Genomic DNA, 16,725 nt, shown 5'->3' with positions numbered 1-16,725 from the left:
CTCTGTGATTCTGGGTCAAGGACCAACCTTTGAGAAAATTCCTGTGACTCCACAGCAGAGCGGCTCTCATTGCTGAGGCCCATTTCCCAGCAGGCCTCGTGTTGATTCAGCCCTGGTTGTGAGCCCTGGGTGAGTTCCTTGAACTTAGCAATTGCAAGTGGGAAATCACAATCCCTATCTTCTAAGGAAGTTGTGTGGATTAAAATACATATAAAGAGGGGTGGGTGTTGTAGCACAGTGGGTACATTGCCACTTGGGATACCTCATTAATTTTAATTAATTTAAAATTGACACTGATTTAGTGATCTGCTGGTCACTCCCTGAAATGTCCACAAGGGCCAGTGCCGGGCCAGGCTGAAGCCAGACGCCATGAGCTTCATCCAGGTCTCTCAAATGGGTGGCAGGGGCCTAAGCACCCGGGCCATCTTCCACTGCTTTTCCCAAGCCTTTAGCAGGGAGCTGTGTCAGAAGTGGCATACTGGGACACCAACTGTGGGGAGCAATCCGGACTGGACTAAGTTACTGGAATTAAGACTTATTCTATGCATCTGCTCTCCCACAATATGGCGCTGGGAGAGAAGTAAACAGCTTCCGCACAGCTGCCTCCAGTTCAACCAATAAATTGTAGGACTTGCTCCTGATTGGAGAGCAGCGTACTCGGCGTGTGGGCAGCCGAGTTGGGATTGGCGGAGGAGGACTATAAAGGAGGAGAGAGACGGCATGCACCAGGAACATCTATGGGGAACATCTATGGGGAACATCTATCTGAAGGAACACCTGTGCAGCCCCCAAGAAAGCCGGCCGGTGGTGTGCCGCTCCCCTGCGGAAGTGGGGAATGTGGCCAGGGGGAACTGCCCTTCCACGGAGGTGGAAGGGATAGTAGCCAACCCGGGAAGAACCAGCAGCAAACCCGGGGAGGGCCGAGCAGACAGAAAGAACAGCGCAGGGTCCTGTGTCGTTCCTCCACGAAGAGGGGGAGCGACACCAACCAGCACTTGCTATGCTACACCACCAGCCCCTAAAATCAATAATCTAATCTTCCATTCAAAGCAAGTAAAAATGAAGGAAATAAGAAAACTAGAGCATAACAAAATAACATTGGGGCCGGCGCTGTGGCTCACTTGATTAATCCTCCACCTGCGGCGCTGGCATCCCATATAGGCACGAGGTTCTAGTCCTAGTTGCTCCTCTTCCAGTCCAGTTCTCTGCTGTGGCCCAGGAAGGCAGTGGAGGAAGGCCCAAGTGCTTGGGCCCCTGCACCCGCATGGGAGACCAGAAGCACCTGGCTCCTGGCTTTGGATCAGCGTGGCTCCAGCCATAGCGACCATTTGAGGGGTGAACCAACGGAAGGAAGACCTTTCTCTCTGTCTCTCTCTCACTGTCTAGCTCTATCTGTCAAATAAATAAATTTTAAAAATTAACAAAAAATTAAAAAACAAAATAACATTAAAAAAGGGAAAAAATAATGAAACTGAAAGTTGATTATTTGAAAAAAAATCAATAAATTTTGAAATATTTAGGTCTGTGAAAGAAAGAGAGAAGACTTAAGTGACTATGATCAGGAATACAGAAATAAAAAAGCATTGTGGGACCAGCATTGTGTCATAGGTAAAGCTACTGCCTGCAATGCCAGCATCCCGTATGGGCTCTAGTCCATGTCCCAGCTGCTCCACTTCTGATCCAGCTCACTACTAATGGCCTGAGGAAAGGCAGTGAAGATGGCCCAAGTGTTTGGGACCCTGTCAGCCACTGGGAGACCAGATGAAGCTCGTGGCTTTGGCTCGGCACAGCCTTGGCTGTTGCAGCCATCTGGGGAGCGATCCAGCAGATGGAAGATCTTTCTCTTTTTCTGTGTCTGTCTCACTCTTTCTGTCTGTAACTCTGATTTTCAAATAAATAAATAAATCTTAAAATAAAATTAAAAAGTATACTATGAAAAATTGTATGCTGATAACCTCGATAAAATGGACAAATTCTTAGGAAGGCACAAACTATTGAAATTGACTCAAGAAGAAATAGAAAATCTGAATAGACTTACAACAAGTAAAGAGATTAAATTATTTTTTAAAACTTAAAAAAAGCCGGCGCCGTGGCTCAATAGGCTAATCCTCCACCTTGCGGCGCCGGCACACCGGGTTCTAGTCCCGGTTGGGGCGCCGGATTCTGTCCCGGTTGCCCCTCTTCCAGGCCAGCTCTCTGCTATGGCCAGGGAGTGCAGTGGAGGATGGCCCAGGTGCTTGGGCCCTGCACCCCATGGGAGACCAGGAAAAGCACCTGGCTCCTGGCTCCTGCCAGGATCAGCGCGGTGCGCCGGTTGCAGCGGCGGCCATTGGAGGGTGAACCAGCGGCAAAGGAAGACCTTTCTCTCTCTGTCTCTCTCTCTCACTGTCCACTCTGCCTGTAAAAAAAAAAAAAAAAAAAAAAAAAACTTAAAAAAAATTATTTGAGAGTTAGAGTTACAGACAATGAAAGGGAAAGACAGAGAGAAAGGTCTTCCTCTGGTTCACTCCCCAAATGGCTATCTGAAGCCAAGAGCCAGGAACTTCTTCCAGGTCTCCCACGTGGGGTCAGGGGCCCAAGGACTTAGGCCATCTACTCTTTCCCAGGCCATAGCAGAGAGCTGGATTGGAAGAGGAGCAGCCGGGACTAGAACTCACACCCATATGGGATGCTGGCATCACAGGTGGAGGATTAACCTACTGTACCACATTGCCAGCCCCAAGAAACCTTTTTTTTTTTTTTAAGATTTATTTATTTATTTGAAAGAAAGAGTTACAGAGAGAGAAAGAGACAGAGAGAGACATCTTCCATCTGCTGGTTCATTCTCCAAATGGCTGCAACAGCACGAGCTGCGCCAATCCAAAGCCAGGAGCCTGCAGCTTATTCCATGTCTCCCAAGTGGGTGCAGGAGCCCAAGAGTTTGGGCCATCTTCTGCTTTCCCAGGCAATAAGCAGAGAGCTGAATTGGAAGAGGAGCAGCCAGGACACAAACCATATGGGATGCTGGCCCCACAGGCAGACGTTTAGTTTATTATGCCACAGCGCCAGCTCCAAAAGACTAAATTCATCAAAAACTACCCAAAATGGTGGCATTGTGGTGCACCAGGTTAAGCTGTTGCCTGTAATGCCATCATTCCATATGAGCTCTGGTTTGAGTCCCAGCTGCTCCACTTCTGTTGCATTTGATTTCTCAACAATGTTGCAGTGGATTTGTTTCTGAGAGGAGGACCGTGGTGGGGGCAAGAGGCGTGGAGTCACCACACAGACTCCGGGAGTCAGGTGAAAGCGGGCCTGAGGCGAGCAGCCCGCAGACTCGTTTATTTCAGTTGGTACCACATCTTATATAGCCAAGACCAGCCAATCTGGTCAAGGGGCCGTCTATGCCCCAACCAATCCCAGCCTGTTGCCAGGCAGTTTCCAAAGTCATCCAATCACAGCCTGTTACCAGGCAGTTTCAAATCCATCCAATCACAGCCTGTTGCCAGGCAGTTTCCAAAGCCATCCAATCACAGCCTGTTACCAGGCAGGCTCTGTTGCCAGGTGGGTTTCAAAGCCATTCCTGAGTAACTGACGCTCACTTGCCAGTGGCCACCTTGACATGGCCTTCTCATTCCACCACACACTTCCAATTCAGCTCCCTGCTAACGTACCTGGGAAAACAGTGGAAGATGGCCCAGGTGCTTGGACCCTGCCACCCAGGTGAGAGATATTCTGGAGTTTTAGGTTCCTGGCTTTAGTCTGGACCAGCCCCAGCTGGACCTTTGGTGAGTGAAACATGGATGGAAGATCTCTGTAACTCTGCCTTTCAAATAAAATAAATAAATCTTAAAAATAAATAAATAAATAAAATGAACCACAAAAAAAAAAAAAAAAAGCCAAAGGCCATATGACTACAACAGTGAATTCTGCCAAATGTTTGAAGAATTAATACCAGTCTTTCACAAACTCTTCCAAAAAACTCAAGATGAGGGAACACTTCCTTACTCATTTTATGAGGCCAGTTTTATCCTGATACCTTTTTTTTTTTTTAAAGATTTATTTATTTGATTTGAAAGAGGTAAAGAATGAGAGAGGGAGACAGGGCATCTCTTCTGTCTGCTGGTTCACTTCCCCAAATGGCTGTATTACAACAGCTGGAGAAAGGAGGCCAGGCTGAAGCCAGCAGCCAGGAACTTCATCCGGGACTCCCACCTGGCTTCAGGGGCCCAACCACTTGCACCATCTTCTGTTGCTTTTCCAGGCACATTAGCAGGAAGCTAGATTCAAAGTGGAGCGGCTGGTACTTGATCCAGGGTACGTATGAGATGCTGGGGTCTCAGGTGGCTTAACCTGCTGTGCTACAACACCAGATCCCTGATATCAATTTTACATTTATAAAAATATCACAAGGAAAGAAAATTACAGGCCTGATAGACCAATATCCTTTATAAATATAAATGTAAAAATGCTCACTAAGATGCTAGCAACCAGAATATATAATAACATATAAAAATGATTATACTCATGGAAAAGTGGGATTTATCCCAATAATGCAAGGTTGGCTTAACTTATGAAAATCAATCACTGTAATAATGCCCTCTTAATAGAGTAAAGGACAAAATCATATGATAATTTCAGTAAATTCAGAAAAAATGTTTGCCTGGTTCCAACAATTTTCCATGATGAAAACAATACATTATTTGGGAATAAAAGAGAACTTTCTTTACTTCATAAAGGTTATCCAGGGAAAATCCACAGCTAACATTATACTTTTAAAAGTATTTATTTAGTTATTTGAAAGGTAGAATTACAGAGACTCTGGAGAGAGAAATCTTTCATCCACTGGCTCACTCCCCACTGGGGCTGAGCCAAGCAGAAATGAGGAGCCTGGAACTCCATTGGGTCTCCCACATGGGTGGCAGGGTCCAAGTTCTTTGGCCGTCATCTACTGCTTTGTCTGGTGCATTAGCAGAGATCTGGGTTGGAAGTAGAACAGACAGGGCTCTAACCAGTGCTCTATGGGGTGCCAGAGTTGTAGGCAGTGGCTTATTCCACTGTGCCACAAGCTGGCCCTGCTAATGCTATACTTTTTTTTTAAAGATTTATTTTTTAGTTATCTATTTTTTAAGATTTATTTATTTATTTGAAAGTCAGAGTTAGAGAGAGGAGAGGCAGAGAGAGAAAGAGAGGTCTTCTGTCCGATGGTTTACTCCCCAGATGGCCACAATGGCCGGAGCTGCGCCTATCCTAAGCCAGGAGCCAGGAGCTTCTTCTGGATCTCCCACACTGGTGCAGGGGCCCAAGGACTTGGGCCATCTTCTACTGTTTTCCCAGGCCATAACAGAGAGCTGGATTGAAGTGGAGCAGGCAGGACTAGAACTGGTGCCCATATGGGACGCTGGCGCTTCAGGCCAGGACGTTAACCAGCTGCACCACAGTGCTGACCCCAAGATTTATTTATTTATTTATTTGAAAGAGTCACAGAGAGAGGTAGAGACAGAGAGAGAGAGGTCTTCCATCTGCTGGTTCACTCCCCAAATGGCCACAATAGCTGGAGCTGGGCTTATCTGAGGCCAGGAGCCAGGAGCTTCTTCTGGGTCTCCCATGCCAGTGCAGGAGCCCAAGCACTTTCCCAGGCCATAGCAGAGAGCTGAATGGGAAGAGGAGTAGCAGGGACATGAATGGAATGCCAGTGCTGCAGGCGGGGGCGTTAACCCGCTGCGCCACAGCACCAATCCTGCTGATGCTATACCTAATGGTAGAAGACTGAATGCTTTCCCTTATAAGATCAGCAAAAAGACAATGAAGTCTGCTGTTGTCATTTCTATTAAACATTTTACTGGCAGTTCTGACCAAAACAATTAGGCAGGAAAAGAGATAAAAGGCATTCATAAATGGAAGGAAGAAGTAAAATATCTCCAGCCACAGATGACAGGATCTTGTGCATAGAAAAGCTCAGAAGCGGAAACTATCAGAATTAATAAATTCAGCAAGGTTGAAGGACAGATATACACAAATCAACTGTGTTTTTATACACTAGCAGTAAACAATCCATAAATCAAATGAAGAAAACAATTTTCACTTGCAAAAGTATCAAAAAGATAAAATATTTAGGAATAAGTTTAACAAACTAAGTGCAAGAATTATACTCTGACAACTACATCTCAATTTTGAAGAAAAATTAAAAAGACCTAAATAGTGCAAAGGGACTCCATAGTCATGGATTAGAAGAGTTAATATTATTAGGGTGACAGTATTTCCACTATTGGTCTAAAAATTCAACATCGTTTTCGTCAAAATCACAGTTGGCTTGTTTTCAGATATTAATGAGTTGATCTTAAAATTCAGATTGGGGGGCCAGCACTGTGGGTTAAGCTGCTGTCTGCAGTGCTGGCACTGGTTCGAGTCCTGGCTGTTCCACTTCCCATCCAGGTTCCTGCTAATGTTCCTGGGCAAGTAGGGAAAACCCACGTGGGAGACCTGTAAGAAGCTCCTGGTTCCTGGCTTCAGCCTGGCCCAGCTCTGGCCGTTGTGGTCATTTAGGGAGTGAACCAGCAGATAGATCTCTCCTTCTCTGTAACTCTGCTTTTCAAATAAAATAAATAAATCTTTATAAAAAATTCGGATGGGAATTGAAGAACCCAGAGTCACAAAAACAGTCTTAAGAAAACCGTTGGTGGACTCATATTTCCTGATTTCAGAGCTTTCTGCAAAGCTACCAAAATCAAAACAGAGTCATTGGTGCAAGGACAGACATATAATCCACTGGAATACAATTGAGAGTCCTGAAATAAACCCTTACATTTATGATTGATTGTTCAATGACAAGTCAATGGGAAAAATAGTTTTTAAAAAAATGCTGCTGGGACATTGCTAGATATCCAGAGGATGAAGTTGGACCCTTACTTCACATTACATACAATAATTAATTCAAAATGGATTGCAGACCTAAACATAAAAACTAAAACTATCAACTTCTTAGAACACATAGAAATTAACCTTTGTGACATTGTATTAGGCAATAGTTACTTAGATATGACACCAAAAGCATAACCATGAAAAGAAAATTAGATAAATTATACCTTATCAAAATTAAAAACCATTGTGCTTCAGAGAATACCACCAAGAAAGTGCAATGGCAGCTCACAGACTGGGAGAAAAGATTTCCAAATCATACATCTGATAAGAGATTTGTTTCTAGGATATATAGAGAACCCTTATAACTCAGCAATAGAAAGACAGATAATTAAAAAACCATCAAAGGATTGTATACACATGTAATCAATGAGGTTGTATAATGGCCAGTAAGCACATGTAAAGATTCTCAACATCATTAGGAAGATGTAAACCAAGACAATAAGATACCATTTCAAATTCACTAGACTGTCTAAATGAGAAATAAAGATATATAGAAAAGAATTGTTGGCTATCCATTTTATTTATTTATTTTCTTTCTTTCTTTTTTTTTATTTTTATTTATTTTTTGACAGGCAGAGTGGATAGTGAGAGAGAGAGACAGAGAGAAAGGTCTTCCTTTGCCGTTGGTTCACCCTCCAATGGCCGCCACGGCTGGTGCGCTGCGGCCGGCGCACTGCGCTGATCTGAAGGCAGGAGCCAGGAGCCAGGTGCTTCTTCTGGTCTCCCATGGGGTGCAGGGCCCAAGTACTTGGGCCATCCTCCACTGCCTTCCCGGGCCACAGCAGAGAGCTGGACTGGAAGAGGGGCAACTGGGACAGAATCTGGCGCCCGGACTGGGACTAGAACCTGGTGTGCCAGCACCGCTAGGTGGAGAATTAGCCTATTGAGCCGCGGCGCCGGCCCTATTTATTTATTTATTTTCAAAGATAGATTTACTTACTTACAAAGAGAGATCTTCCATCCACTGGTTCACTCCCCAAATGGCCACAATGGCTGGGGCTGGGCCAGACCAAAGCCAGGAGCCAAGAGCTTTATCCAGGCTTCCAAAGTTGGGTACAAGGACCCAAGAACTTGGGTCATCTTCCACTGCTTTCATAGGTGCTTTAGTAGGGAGCTGGATTGGAAGTGTAGCAGCTGGAATTCAAACCAGCACCCATATGGGATGCCAGCACTGCAGATGGCGGCTTAACCCATTACACAATGCCAGCCCCCTACCACTTTAACTTTCTTTTAGGTATCTTTTTTAATGGAAAAGCTAACAACTGTCTAGTTATATTACTCCCCCTGGGGACAAAAAAAAAAAAAAAAAAAAAAAAAAAAAAACACACAAACCAGGTAGTAACTGAGTCTTCTAAGCAGAGCTAAGAGGATTGAAAATAAGGCAAGTCCTGAGGTTTAATTAAGGGAGCGCCGCTAGGTACAGTCTAAGCAATACCAGTGGTAGTGGCTGAGCAAGCACTGGAAGACAGCTCTATACCCCACTCAGTGGCCTCTTTCCAGTTTCCAACTTGTGAATAAAGAATATTTTCTTAATTCTACTTAAGAAAACTTTTTGAAAGCTGTTTTATTTACAAAAATATGAACTTTTAAAAGACCACTCAAGTAAACCAGACAATAAGCCAAACAGAAATTGCTTTACAAAAGAGGGAAAGCCCGAAATGCCATTTTCTATTGAGAACCCACAGTTCAGTTTTATTCAGCGCAAAGAAAACAGGAACTTTCGATCACAGTAGAAGAAACTCAGCCATAAGTCTGGAATCTGTACTCAAGCTACACGTGCAGCGAGGACAATAACTCACTAAGCAATTGATTTGCTGCTGCGTCTGTCCACTGTTTGCTTAACGTTAACAATTATAAACAGAGCAGTGCAACCAGCATTGCGGAACAATCCTTACGGTGTTACAGCGTCAGGCACGACATTTCTCTCTTCACACCACTGGTGCTCTCTTCCTACCTGGGCTTCCTCTTTTTTTTTTTTTTTTTTTTTTTTTTTTTTTTTTTTTTACAGGCAAAGTGGACAGTGACAGAGAGAGAGACAGAGAGAAAGGTCTTCCTTTGCCGTTGGTTCACCCTCCAATGGCCGCCACGGCCGGCGCACCGCGCTGATCCGATGGCAGGAGCCAGGTACTTCTCCTGGTCTCCCATGGGGTGCAGGGCCCAAGCACTTGGGCCATCCTCCACTGCACTCCCTGGCCACAGCAGAGAGCTGGCCTGGAAGAGGGGCAACCGGGACAGAATCCGGCGCCCCAACCGGGACTAGAACCTGGTGTGCCGGTGCTGCAAGGCGGAGGATTAGCCTAGTGAGCCGCGGCGCCTGGGCTTCCTCTTTTTCAGTAAAGCCATTTTTATATTGAAGCTCCTGCGACTCTCCCCAGGAGTCATCCTGGCAATGCTCAAGCAGAGCTTTGCTGTCTAAGTAGTTTGCAGCCAGAAAAAGTCAAGAAGCGTTCCTGGGTCAATTTCAGGAATGCTCGGTGGCAAGCAGGGGGAGCATCTGTTCGCTTTCCTTTGCTCTCATCATGTTCAGGAGGAGGAGGAGGGCCACCCTTGTGGTCGGTACATCCTGGGATGAACCCCCCTCCCTTTTTTTTAATATTCCTGCAGGAACATTTAGTACAAAAACTGGGTCATCATCTCCTTCATCATCTGTTCCAAATCTTCCAGCATGGTCTTGATAGTCACAGATTGGCAATTTCCACTTCAACTTCAAATACCTCTCCATCAGAACTCTGCAACTGGCTGGTGCGGCGGCTCACTAGGCTAATCCTCCGCCTGCGGCACCGGCACCCCGGATTCTAGTGCTGGTAGGGGCACCGGATTCTGTCCTGGTTGCTCCTCTTCTAGTCCAGCTCTCTGCTGTGGCCCAGGAAGGCAGTGGAGGATGGCCCAAGTGCTTGGGCCCTGCACCTGCATGGGAGACCAGGAGGAAGCACCTGGCTCCTGGCTCCGATCCGTGCAGCGCGACAGCCGCAACACATCGGCTGTAGCGGCCACTCAGGGAGTGAATCAACGGAAAAAGGAAGACCTTTCTCTCTGTCTCTCTCTCTCACTGTCTAACTCTGCCTGTTAAAAAAACAAAAAAACAAAAAAACAAAAAAAAAACTTTGCAACTTGATTGTAGGCATAGGCATGGTGTTTGGGCTAGTGGTGATGGCAGGCAGGAGGCTGCTGAGGAGGGGGCAGTGCCACCGGGAGAAGAGGGTGGAAGATAAGGCCATTACTAGTGATCTAGTTAAGGGGCTGGCACTGTGGCGTGATGAGTACAACCGGTGCCTTCAGTGCCGGCGTCCCACATGGGCGCCAGTTTGAGTCCCGGCTGCTCCACTTCAGATCCAGCTCTGTGCTATGGCCTGGGATGGCAGTAGAAGATGGCTCAAGTCCTTGGGCCCCTGCACCCACATGGGAGACCTGGAGGAAGCTCCTGGCTCCTGGATTGGCGCAGCTCCAGCTGTTTCGGCCAACTGGGGAGAGAACCAGCAGATGAAGGACCTCTCTCTCTCTCTGCCTCTCCTTCTCTCTCTGTATAACTCTGACTTTCAAGTAAATAAATATCTAAAAACAAAAAAAACAAAAAAAAACCACAATAGTTAGGGGACTGGTGTTGTCACCCAGTGGGTTAAGCCACTGCTTGAGATGCTGGTATACCATGTCAGAGTAGATCCAGCTCCCTGCTAATGTGTCTGGGAAGGCCATGGAAGATGCCCATGTACTTGAGCCTCTGCCACCCATGTGGGAGAAGAGAATGGAACCTGGCTTTGGCCTGGCCCAGACCTGACTGTTGCAGCCATTTAGAGATTGAACCTCAGATGGAAGATTTCTCTCTCTCTGTTGCACTGCCTTTCAAATCAATCAGTTAAGAAAAAAAAAAGGGAAGTATTTATAAAAAAAACAAACAAAACAGTTTGGTAGTTCCTACAATTCTAAATATAGAATTATCATATGACCCAGCAATTTCTCTTTTAGGTATACACTTAAAAGAATCGAAACAGAAGTGGACACAAAAACTCATACACAGAGGCTCTTAGCAGCTTTATTCATAATAGCAAAAAGTGGAGACAACCTGGGCGTTCATTGACTGGAGAATAGATAAGAAAACATGGCATGGAATATTATTTAGGTGTGAAAAGGAATGAAGTGTTGTACATATTACAATATGGATGAACCTTGAGAAAATTATGCTAAATTAAAGAAACCAGTCACAAAAGACCACATCTCGTGTGGTTACACTCATATGAAATGCCCAGAATAGGAAAATGCATTAACAATTGTCAGGGCTCAGGGGTGAGGGAGGAATGACTAATGATGGGTGTGGCTGTGTTCTTTTTGTGAGGGAATGAAAATCTTCTTAAATGATGGTGGTGAACAATGACCAAATCCAGATATTGACTAAAAATCACTGAACTGAATACCTTAAGATGATGACTTTTATGGTATAATCATTATTTATACTTAAATAATGTTACAGAAATTAAGTTCACTTGTTTGTTTTTACTTTTTAAAAATGTGGCTACTAGGAAATTTTAAATTATATATATGGCTCAAATATTTCTATTGGACGAGATTATTCTAGAAGCACAGAGATTTTTTTTTTTTTTTAATTTGAGAGAGGCAGAGACAGAGAGGGCTTCCACGTGCTGGTTCACTCCACAAGTGCTTGGCTGCAAGGAACTCAGTCCTGGTTTCCCTTATGGGTGGCAGGGACCTAACTACTTGAGCTATCACCTGCTGCCTCCCAGGGTCTGCATCAGCGGAAAGCTGGAATTGGAAGCAGAGCCAGGGCTCTAGCCCAGAAACGCCAATATGGGATGTGGGCATCCCAAACAGTGTATTATTCACTGCACCGAACAGCCACCCTGCCACAGAGACTTTGAACACCACCTCCTACCTGAGGGACTGTGCAACCCCACTGGAACATAAGTAACAATAAAACCTGGTGGGAACAGTACCTGGCACTTGCTGGGGACCCTGGAGAGTGTTTCATGTGTGTTAGGTCGCTTGATCCTCACAGCCTTCTAGGGAGGCAGGCAGGAAGAGGTTATTAGTCCCATTTTACAGATAGAGACACTGAGGTTTCAGGAATGGGATGGGATTCATCCAGGGCTAAAGAACCAGGTATGGACCCCTGGCCTTGGGCACTGAGTTCTAGGTCTCCAGCTACTTTGGACAAAGGCCTCCACCTTCATTCAGCACCACAATGCATCCCTTCTCCCAGATTTGTCATACACAAGCAGCAAACATCACACTAAGCAGTCTCAGGGGCTTCAGAACTGATCCAAACTTGACACACTCAAGAAAGTGTGTCAAGGCCACCATCCCCTCCCACGGCTCCCAGCTGTCACCACAAGAAGGCAGGTGGGCGTTTAGCAGCTCTGCTGCCCTTGACCGGCACAGTGATGCCTGGGATTCTGATGTCACTGGTCAGGGTCGTGGCCTGGGCACCAGTGATTCCAGTGTGCAGCCAGGGCTGGGAACGCCAACCCCAGCCAATAGTTGTGGGACTGATCAGCATCGCCGTGGTGTTCTGCTTGGGTCCCACACATGATGAATGCGTGTTTGAATTTTATGTAGCTGTCAACGCTTAAAAGCACGGGGTTTCCACATAAAAACCTGGGTCTCTGGCTTCTTGTGAGGCCTAAGAAGCTGGCAGTTGTGCCTGCACTCCTGCAAGGTGCTGGTAGCTGGAGCTGAGTGGGGGCTGCCCTTTGACACAGGCCAGGAGTCATCTAGTTCCCCACAGTCCACACTGATCCTTAATGTCTCACCAGCCCACGTCATTTTTCTCTGGATCCTGTAGGGCTTATGTGAGCCATTGATCTGCTTCGGAGGCTGGGAAACTGAGGATTGTAAGTCGAGTAAGTGTGGGACCTGCAGACCTAAGTAGATGTTACTTGCACTGAGCAGAATTCTCTTTCTTTCCCAGCCAGAGAACATACTGTGTGTCAATCAGACAGGACATCAAATTAAGATCATTGACTTTGGCCTGGCCAGAAGGTAAGGGAGTTTTATTTTGATGCTTGGACAAAATTCTCTGGGGACTCTTTGTGGCTGCGTTGGCTGTGGTTATCCCTGCCCAAGCAATGCTTGAGTTTTGAGAGCATGCAGGGAAGCTCTTGCAGGTAGAGGCTGGTGGCCTTGAACTTGCAGATGAGCCTTGCTGTTACCGTTGCTGGGGGTGGCTTTGTGCTGGGGGCTCTGCTTCTCCCTGCCATGCTGTGGGATTAGCTGTGCTCCAGACCACCTATCTGAGCGGAGAGGGGAGTGGTGGTTTAAAGGGGCTGCTGGATGCGATGCTGCAATTCTGTTGATTCCCCAGGCTGCCTGGCACCAGGCTGTGCTGGGCTGTGCAGTGCCTCCCTCCATTCCCAGCCCTGCCCTCCAGGAAATGACTGGGTCAAATATGAAAGCACCTTTGTAACAGTATCAGGTGGTTCCATGGGTGAGTGGTTCTGGAGTCACTCAGGACTGGGTTAGATCGGGGTAAAACGAGGACATAGTGACATTACCTATTGACACAGAGGCAGTAATGAGTTGAATGGGTTAATACATGGGTAGTGTGAAACCATCCTATGAGGGTGGTTAGGTTCTCAACATTCAGTTCCTAAGATGTATATAATTTAAAAGATATCTTCAAGTCCATCAAAGTGCTAGAATCCTGGGACTGTATGGTTTCACCGTATGGTGCTGCCCCATCAGAGTCACCTCTGCAGGGCTCACAGCTGGTGATGTGGGCTCTTAGCAGCGGCTAATCACAGTCCTTGGCATTGGGAGGGCTGCTGCCCAACCTCCAGGCCTTCAGTTCACACATGTGGCAGTGCGCGTACGCCCAGCCTCCAGGCTTCCTCTACAATTCTGTTTCCTCCGAGAATGACAGTTCTCTGGGGATCACATTATGTTCTGGGTAGGTCCTTCACATCATGGCTGAATTTTCAACTCTTCCCGAAGGTTTTAGGTGTGTGTGTGTGTGTGTGTGTGTGTGTGTGTACTCCATGACTGTTTTTCTCAAGTAAGTTTTGCTCCACCTGCAAGCAGCAGAAGGCAGAGCCTCATTCCTGTGGAGGCAGGGCTGCTTTCCTGAGCTCGGCCTCTGCTGGCTCCTCGCACCTGCCTCGCAGCCTGCATCTGAAACCAGTGGCGGTCTCTTGTTAAGCTTCATGAGCAGAGCTTTTCTAATGAGTCAGGCAGAGAAAAACAAATGTCGCATGATTGCACTTATAAGTGGAATCTAAGAGAGAAGAACACACAGAGATAGAGAGTTCATGGTGGTTAGCAGATTGTCAACTACGAGTTTGTTTCCTTCCTCAAGGACATGTGGAGTGTGGGCCCGACCACTGTGGCCCTGGGGAGTTGTTGGCCAAAGGATAAAACAATTTCAGTTAGACAAGAAGAATAAGTTCAAGAGATCCATTGTACAGTGAGGTAACAACAAGATTAACAACAATGTCGTATACTTGAAAGTTGGTAAGAGGATAAATTTTTAAGTGTTCTCACCACAAAATAATAAGTATATGATGACACACATATATCGGAACAACATGTTGTATGCCATAATTATGTTTTTTAATTAAAATAAATAAATGAATTGATTAGTTGAAGAAGAAAAAAATTACCATCTTAATTTTTTTTTTAAATTTGTTTTTTTTTTTTTTTTTGTTTTTTTTTTTTTAATTATTTTTGACAGGCAGAGTGGACAGTGAGAGAGAGACAGAGAGAAAGGTCTTCCTTTGCCGTTGGTTCACCCTCCAATGGCCGCCGCTGCAGCCGGCGCACCGCGCTGATCCGATGGCAGGAGCCAGGATCCAGGTGCTTTTCCTGGTTTCCCATGGGGTGCAGGGCCCAAGCACCTGGGCCATCCTCCACTGCACTCCCTGGCCATAGCAGAGAGCTGGCCTGGAAGAGGGGCAACCGGGACAGAATCCGGCGCCCCAACCGGGACTAGAACCCGGTGTGCCGGCGCCGCAAGGTGGAGGATTAGCCTATTGAGCCACGGCGCCGGCCTACCATCTTAATTTTTAACTGTACAATTCAGTAGTGTTAAGGCTATTTGCATTGTTGTGCAATCCATCTCCAGAACTTTTTCATCTGTAAAACCGAGCTTTGATAGCAATTAAATAATAACTTCTCATTTTCCTTCTGCTCCCAGTTCCTGGCAAGCACCTTTCCTCTTTCTGTTTCTGTAAAAGTGGGTTCTCCAAGTACCCCGGATCAGCAGAAATATGCAGCATTTCTTGTGCCTGACTTAATTCACTTAGCATAACATCCTTGAGGTTCACTCATGTGTGGCATGTGTCAGAATTTCATTCCTTTTTGGGCTAAGTGATATTCCATTCCATGTATATGCCATATTTTGCTTATTCATTCACCTGTCAGTGAGCACTTGAGTAATTTCCTCCTTTTAGCTATTGTGGATAATGCTATGAACGTGGATGTGCAAATATCTTTTGGTGAATCTGCTTTCAATTCTCTTGAGTATATACCCAGACTTAGAATTAATGGACCCTATGATAATTCTATTTCTGATTTTTTTGTGGAACCACCGTACTATTTACAGTGATTAACCACAGTGGCTGCCCTATTTTACTTTCCCACCAGTAGTGCATAAGGTGCTGATTTTTCCACAACCAGTCTATACTTGATATTTTCATTTTTTGTTTATTTCTTTTAAAATACAGTAGCCATCCTTGGGGTGTGAAGTGATCTTATGCTGTGGTTTTTGTCTGTGTTTCCCTAATGATTAGTGGTGATGGACATCTTTAACTCTTTTTTCTCATTCTTACCATCACTGCTCCAACCAATTGGGTGCACTCACTCCAGTTGGGTGCGCGTGTAGCTGCATGCTGAGCGAGATATCTTCACATCTCTTCAGATTGGAAAGGGCTGGAGAATGAGGACTTTTTCTGATTCTACCCATGACTTAGAGCATTTGGGGCCTGGGGTGTGACCATTCCCCAGGGTGAGGTCCAGGCAACATAAGTGACTGGAAGAGCCCGGAGAATGTCTCCTCCCACCGGGAACTTGTCCAGCCTCACTCCCATGGTCCTGTCTCCCCGCTCCCCCAGGTACAAGCCTCGGGAAAAGCTGAAGGTGAACTTCGGTACTCCGGAATTCCTGGCCCCGGAAGTTGTCAACTACGAGTTTGTCTCCTTCCCCACGGACATGTGGAGCGTGGGCGTCATCACCTACATGCTGTGAGTGTGTAGGGTTCTGGCTTCAGAGTGAATCAGGGCAGCCAGCTGTTTTACTTCCTTCCCAGGAAACACCAATAGGCGTGTAGGGTGGTGAGATGGGGAAAGAAAGGCAGCCAGTTAGGGGTGTGTTATTAAGCCAGGGGCCATATTTACAAGTTGATCCTAATTCCAAGTCATCAGTGATAAGTCAATGTAGAAAACATGTTTAGATATGGAGGTGTTAGTCCTCAGAACAGAAGGCCTCGATGCCTCATTTCTTGGAGATCAGCAGCTCTGTCAAGTCATCGGCTGGGCCTCTGAGTTGTTTGATCCTCGGATATAAAGTAATAACTGAAAATAGCCAAAGGTGTTACTGACCCAGGAATCAGACCCAACGGTGGGCAACCTGCTTTATTTCTGCTGGAGGACTCCGGAATCCGTCAGCCCCTCCGAGTTATTCCAGCTGTGGAGGAGGGAATTCGGGTATTGATGATCAGTTCCTGTTAGTTATTGCTTGTAGGCTGACCCTGGGGGTGTGGAGGGAATGGAATTAATTTCCTGTTATTTCTGGGTTGGCAAACAACTGAGGTTAAAGGCCTTTGGCACAGGGTGGGGGTGGGTGGGGCTGGAGTGCCCTGAAGGGGTTTAGAGAGGGGCGGGGCGG

The 16,725-nt window shown here is 46.1% G+C and overlaps 1 protein-coding gene across 8 annotated transcripts in view; it reads left to right on the top strand.

The window, feature by feature from the left end:
- The window catches only part of MYLK3 (myosin light chain kinase 3), a 69,071-nt gene that overhangs the window by 47,021 nt on the left and 5,325 nt on the right, over positions 1 to 16,725 (top strand). For all 8 annotated transcript variants that reach the window (XM_008248379.4, XM_051833905.2, XM_008248380.4 and 5 more), the window contains 2 exons: positions 12,818 to 12,888; positions 15,954 to 16,082. In XM_008248379.4, the coding sequence (XP_008246601.1) occupies positions 12,818 to 12,888; positions 15,954 to 16,082 (200 nt within the window). The remainder of the gene's footprint in view (positions 1 to 12,817; positions 12,889 to 15,953; positions 16,083 to 16,725) is intronic.

Source organism: Oryctolagus cuniculus, chromosome 18 (assembly GCF_964237555.1).
Source record: "Oryctolagus cuniculus chromosome 18, mOryCun1.1, whole genome shotgun sequence".
Lineage (NCBI taxonomy): Eukaryota > Metazoa > Chordata > Mammalia > Lagomorpha > Leporidae > Oryctolagus > Oryctolagus cuniculus.
The sequence above is the reverse complement of the archived record's forward strand: the minus strand, read 5'-3'. Positions and strand labels throughout refer to the sequence as shown.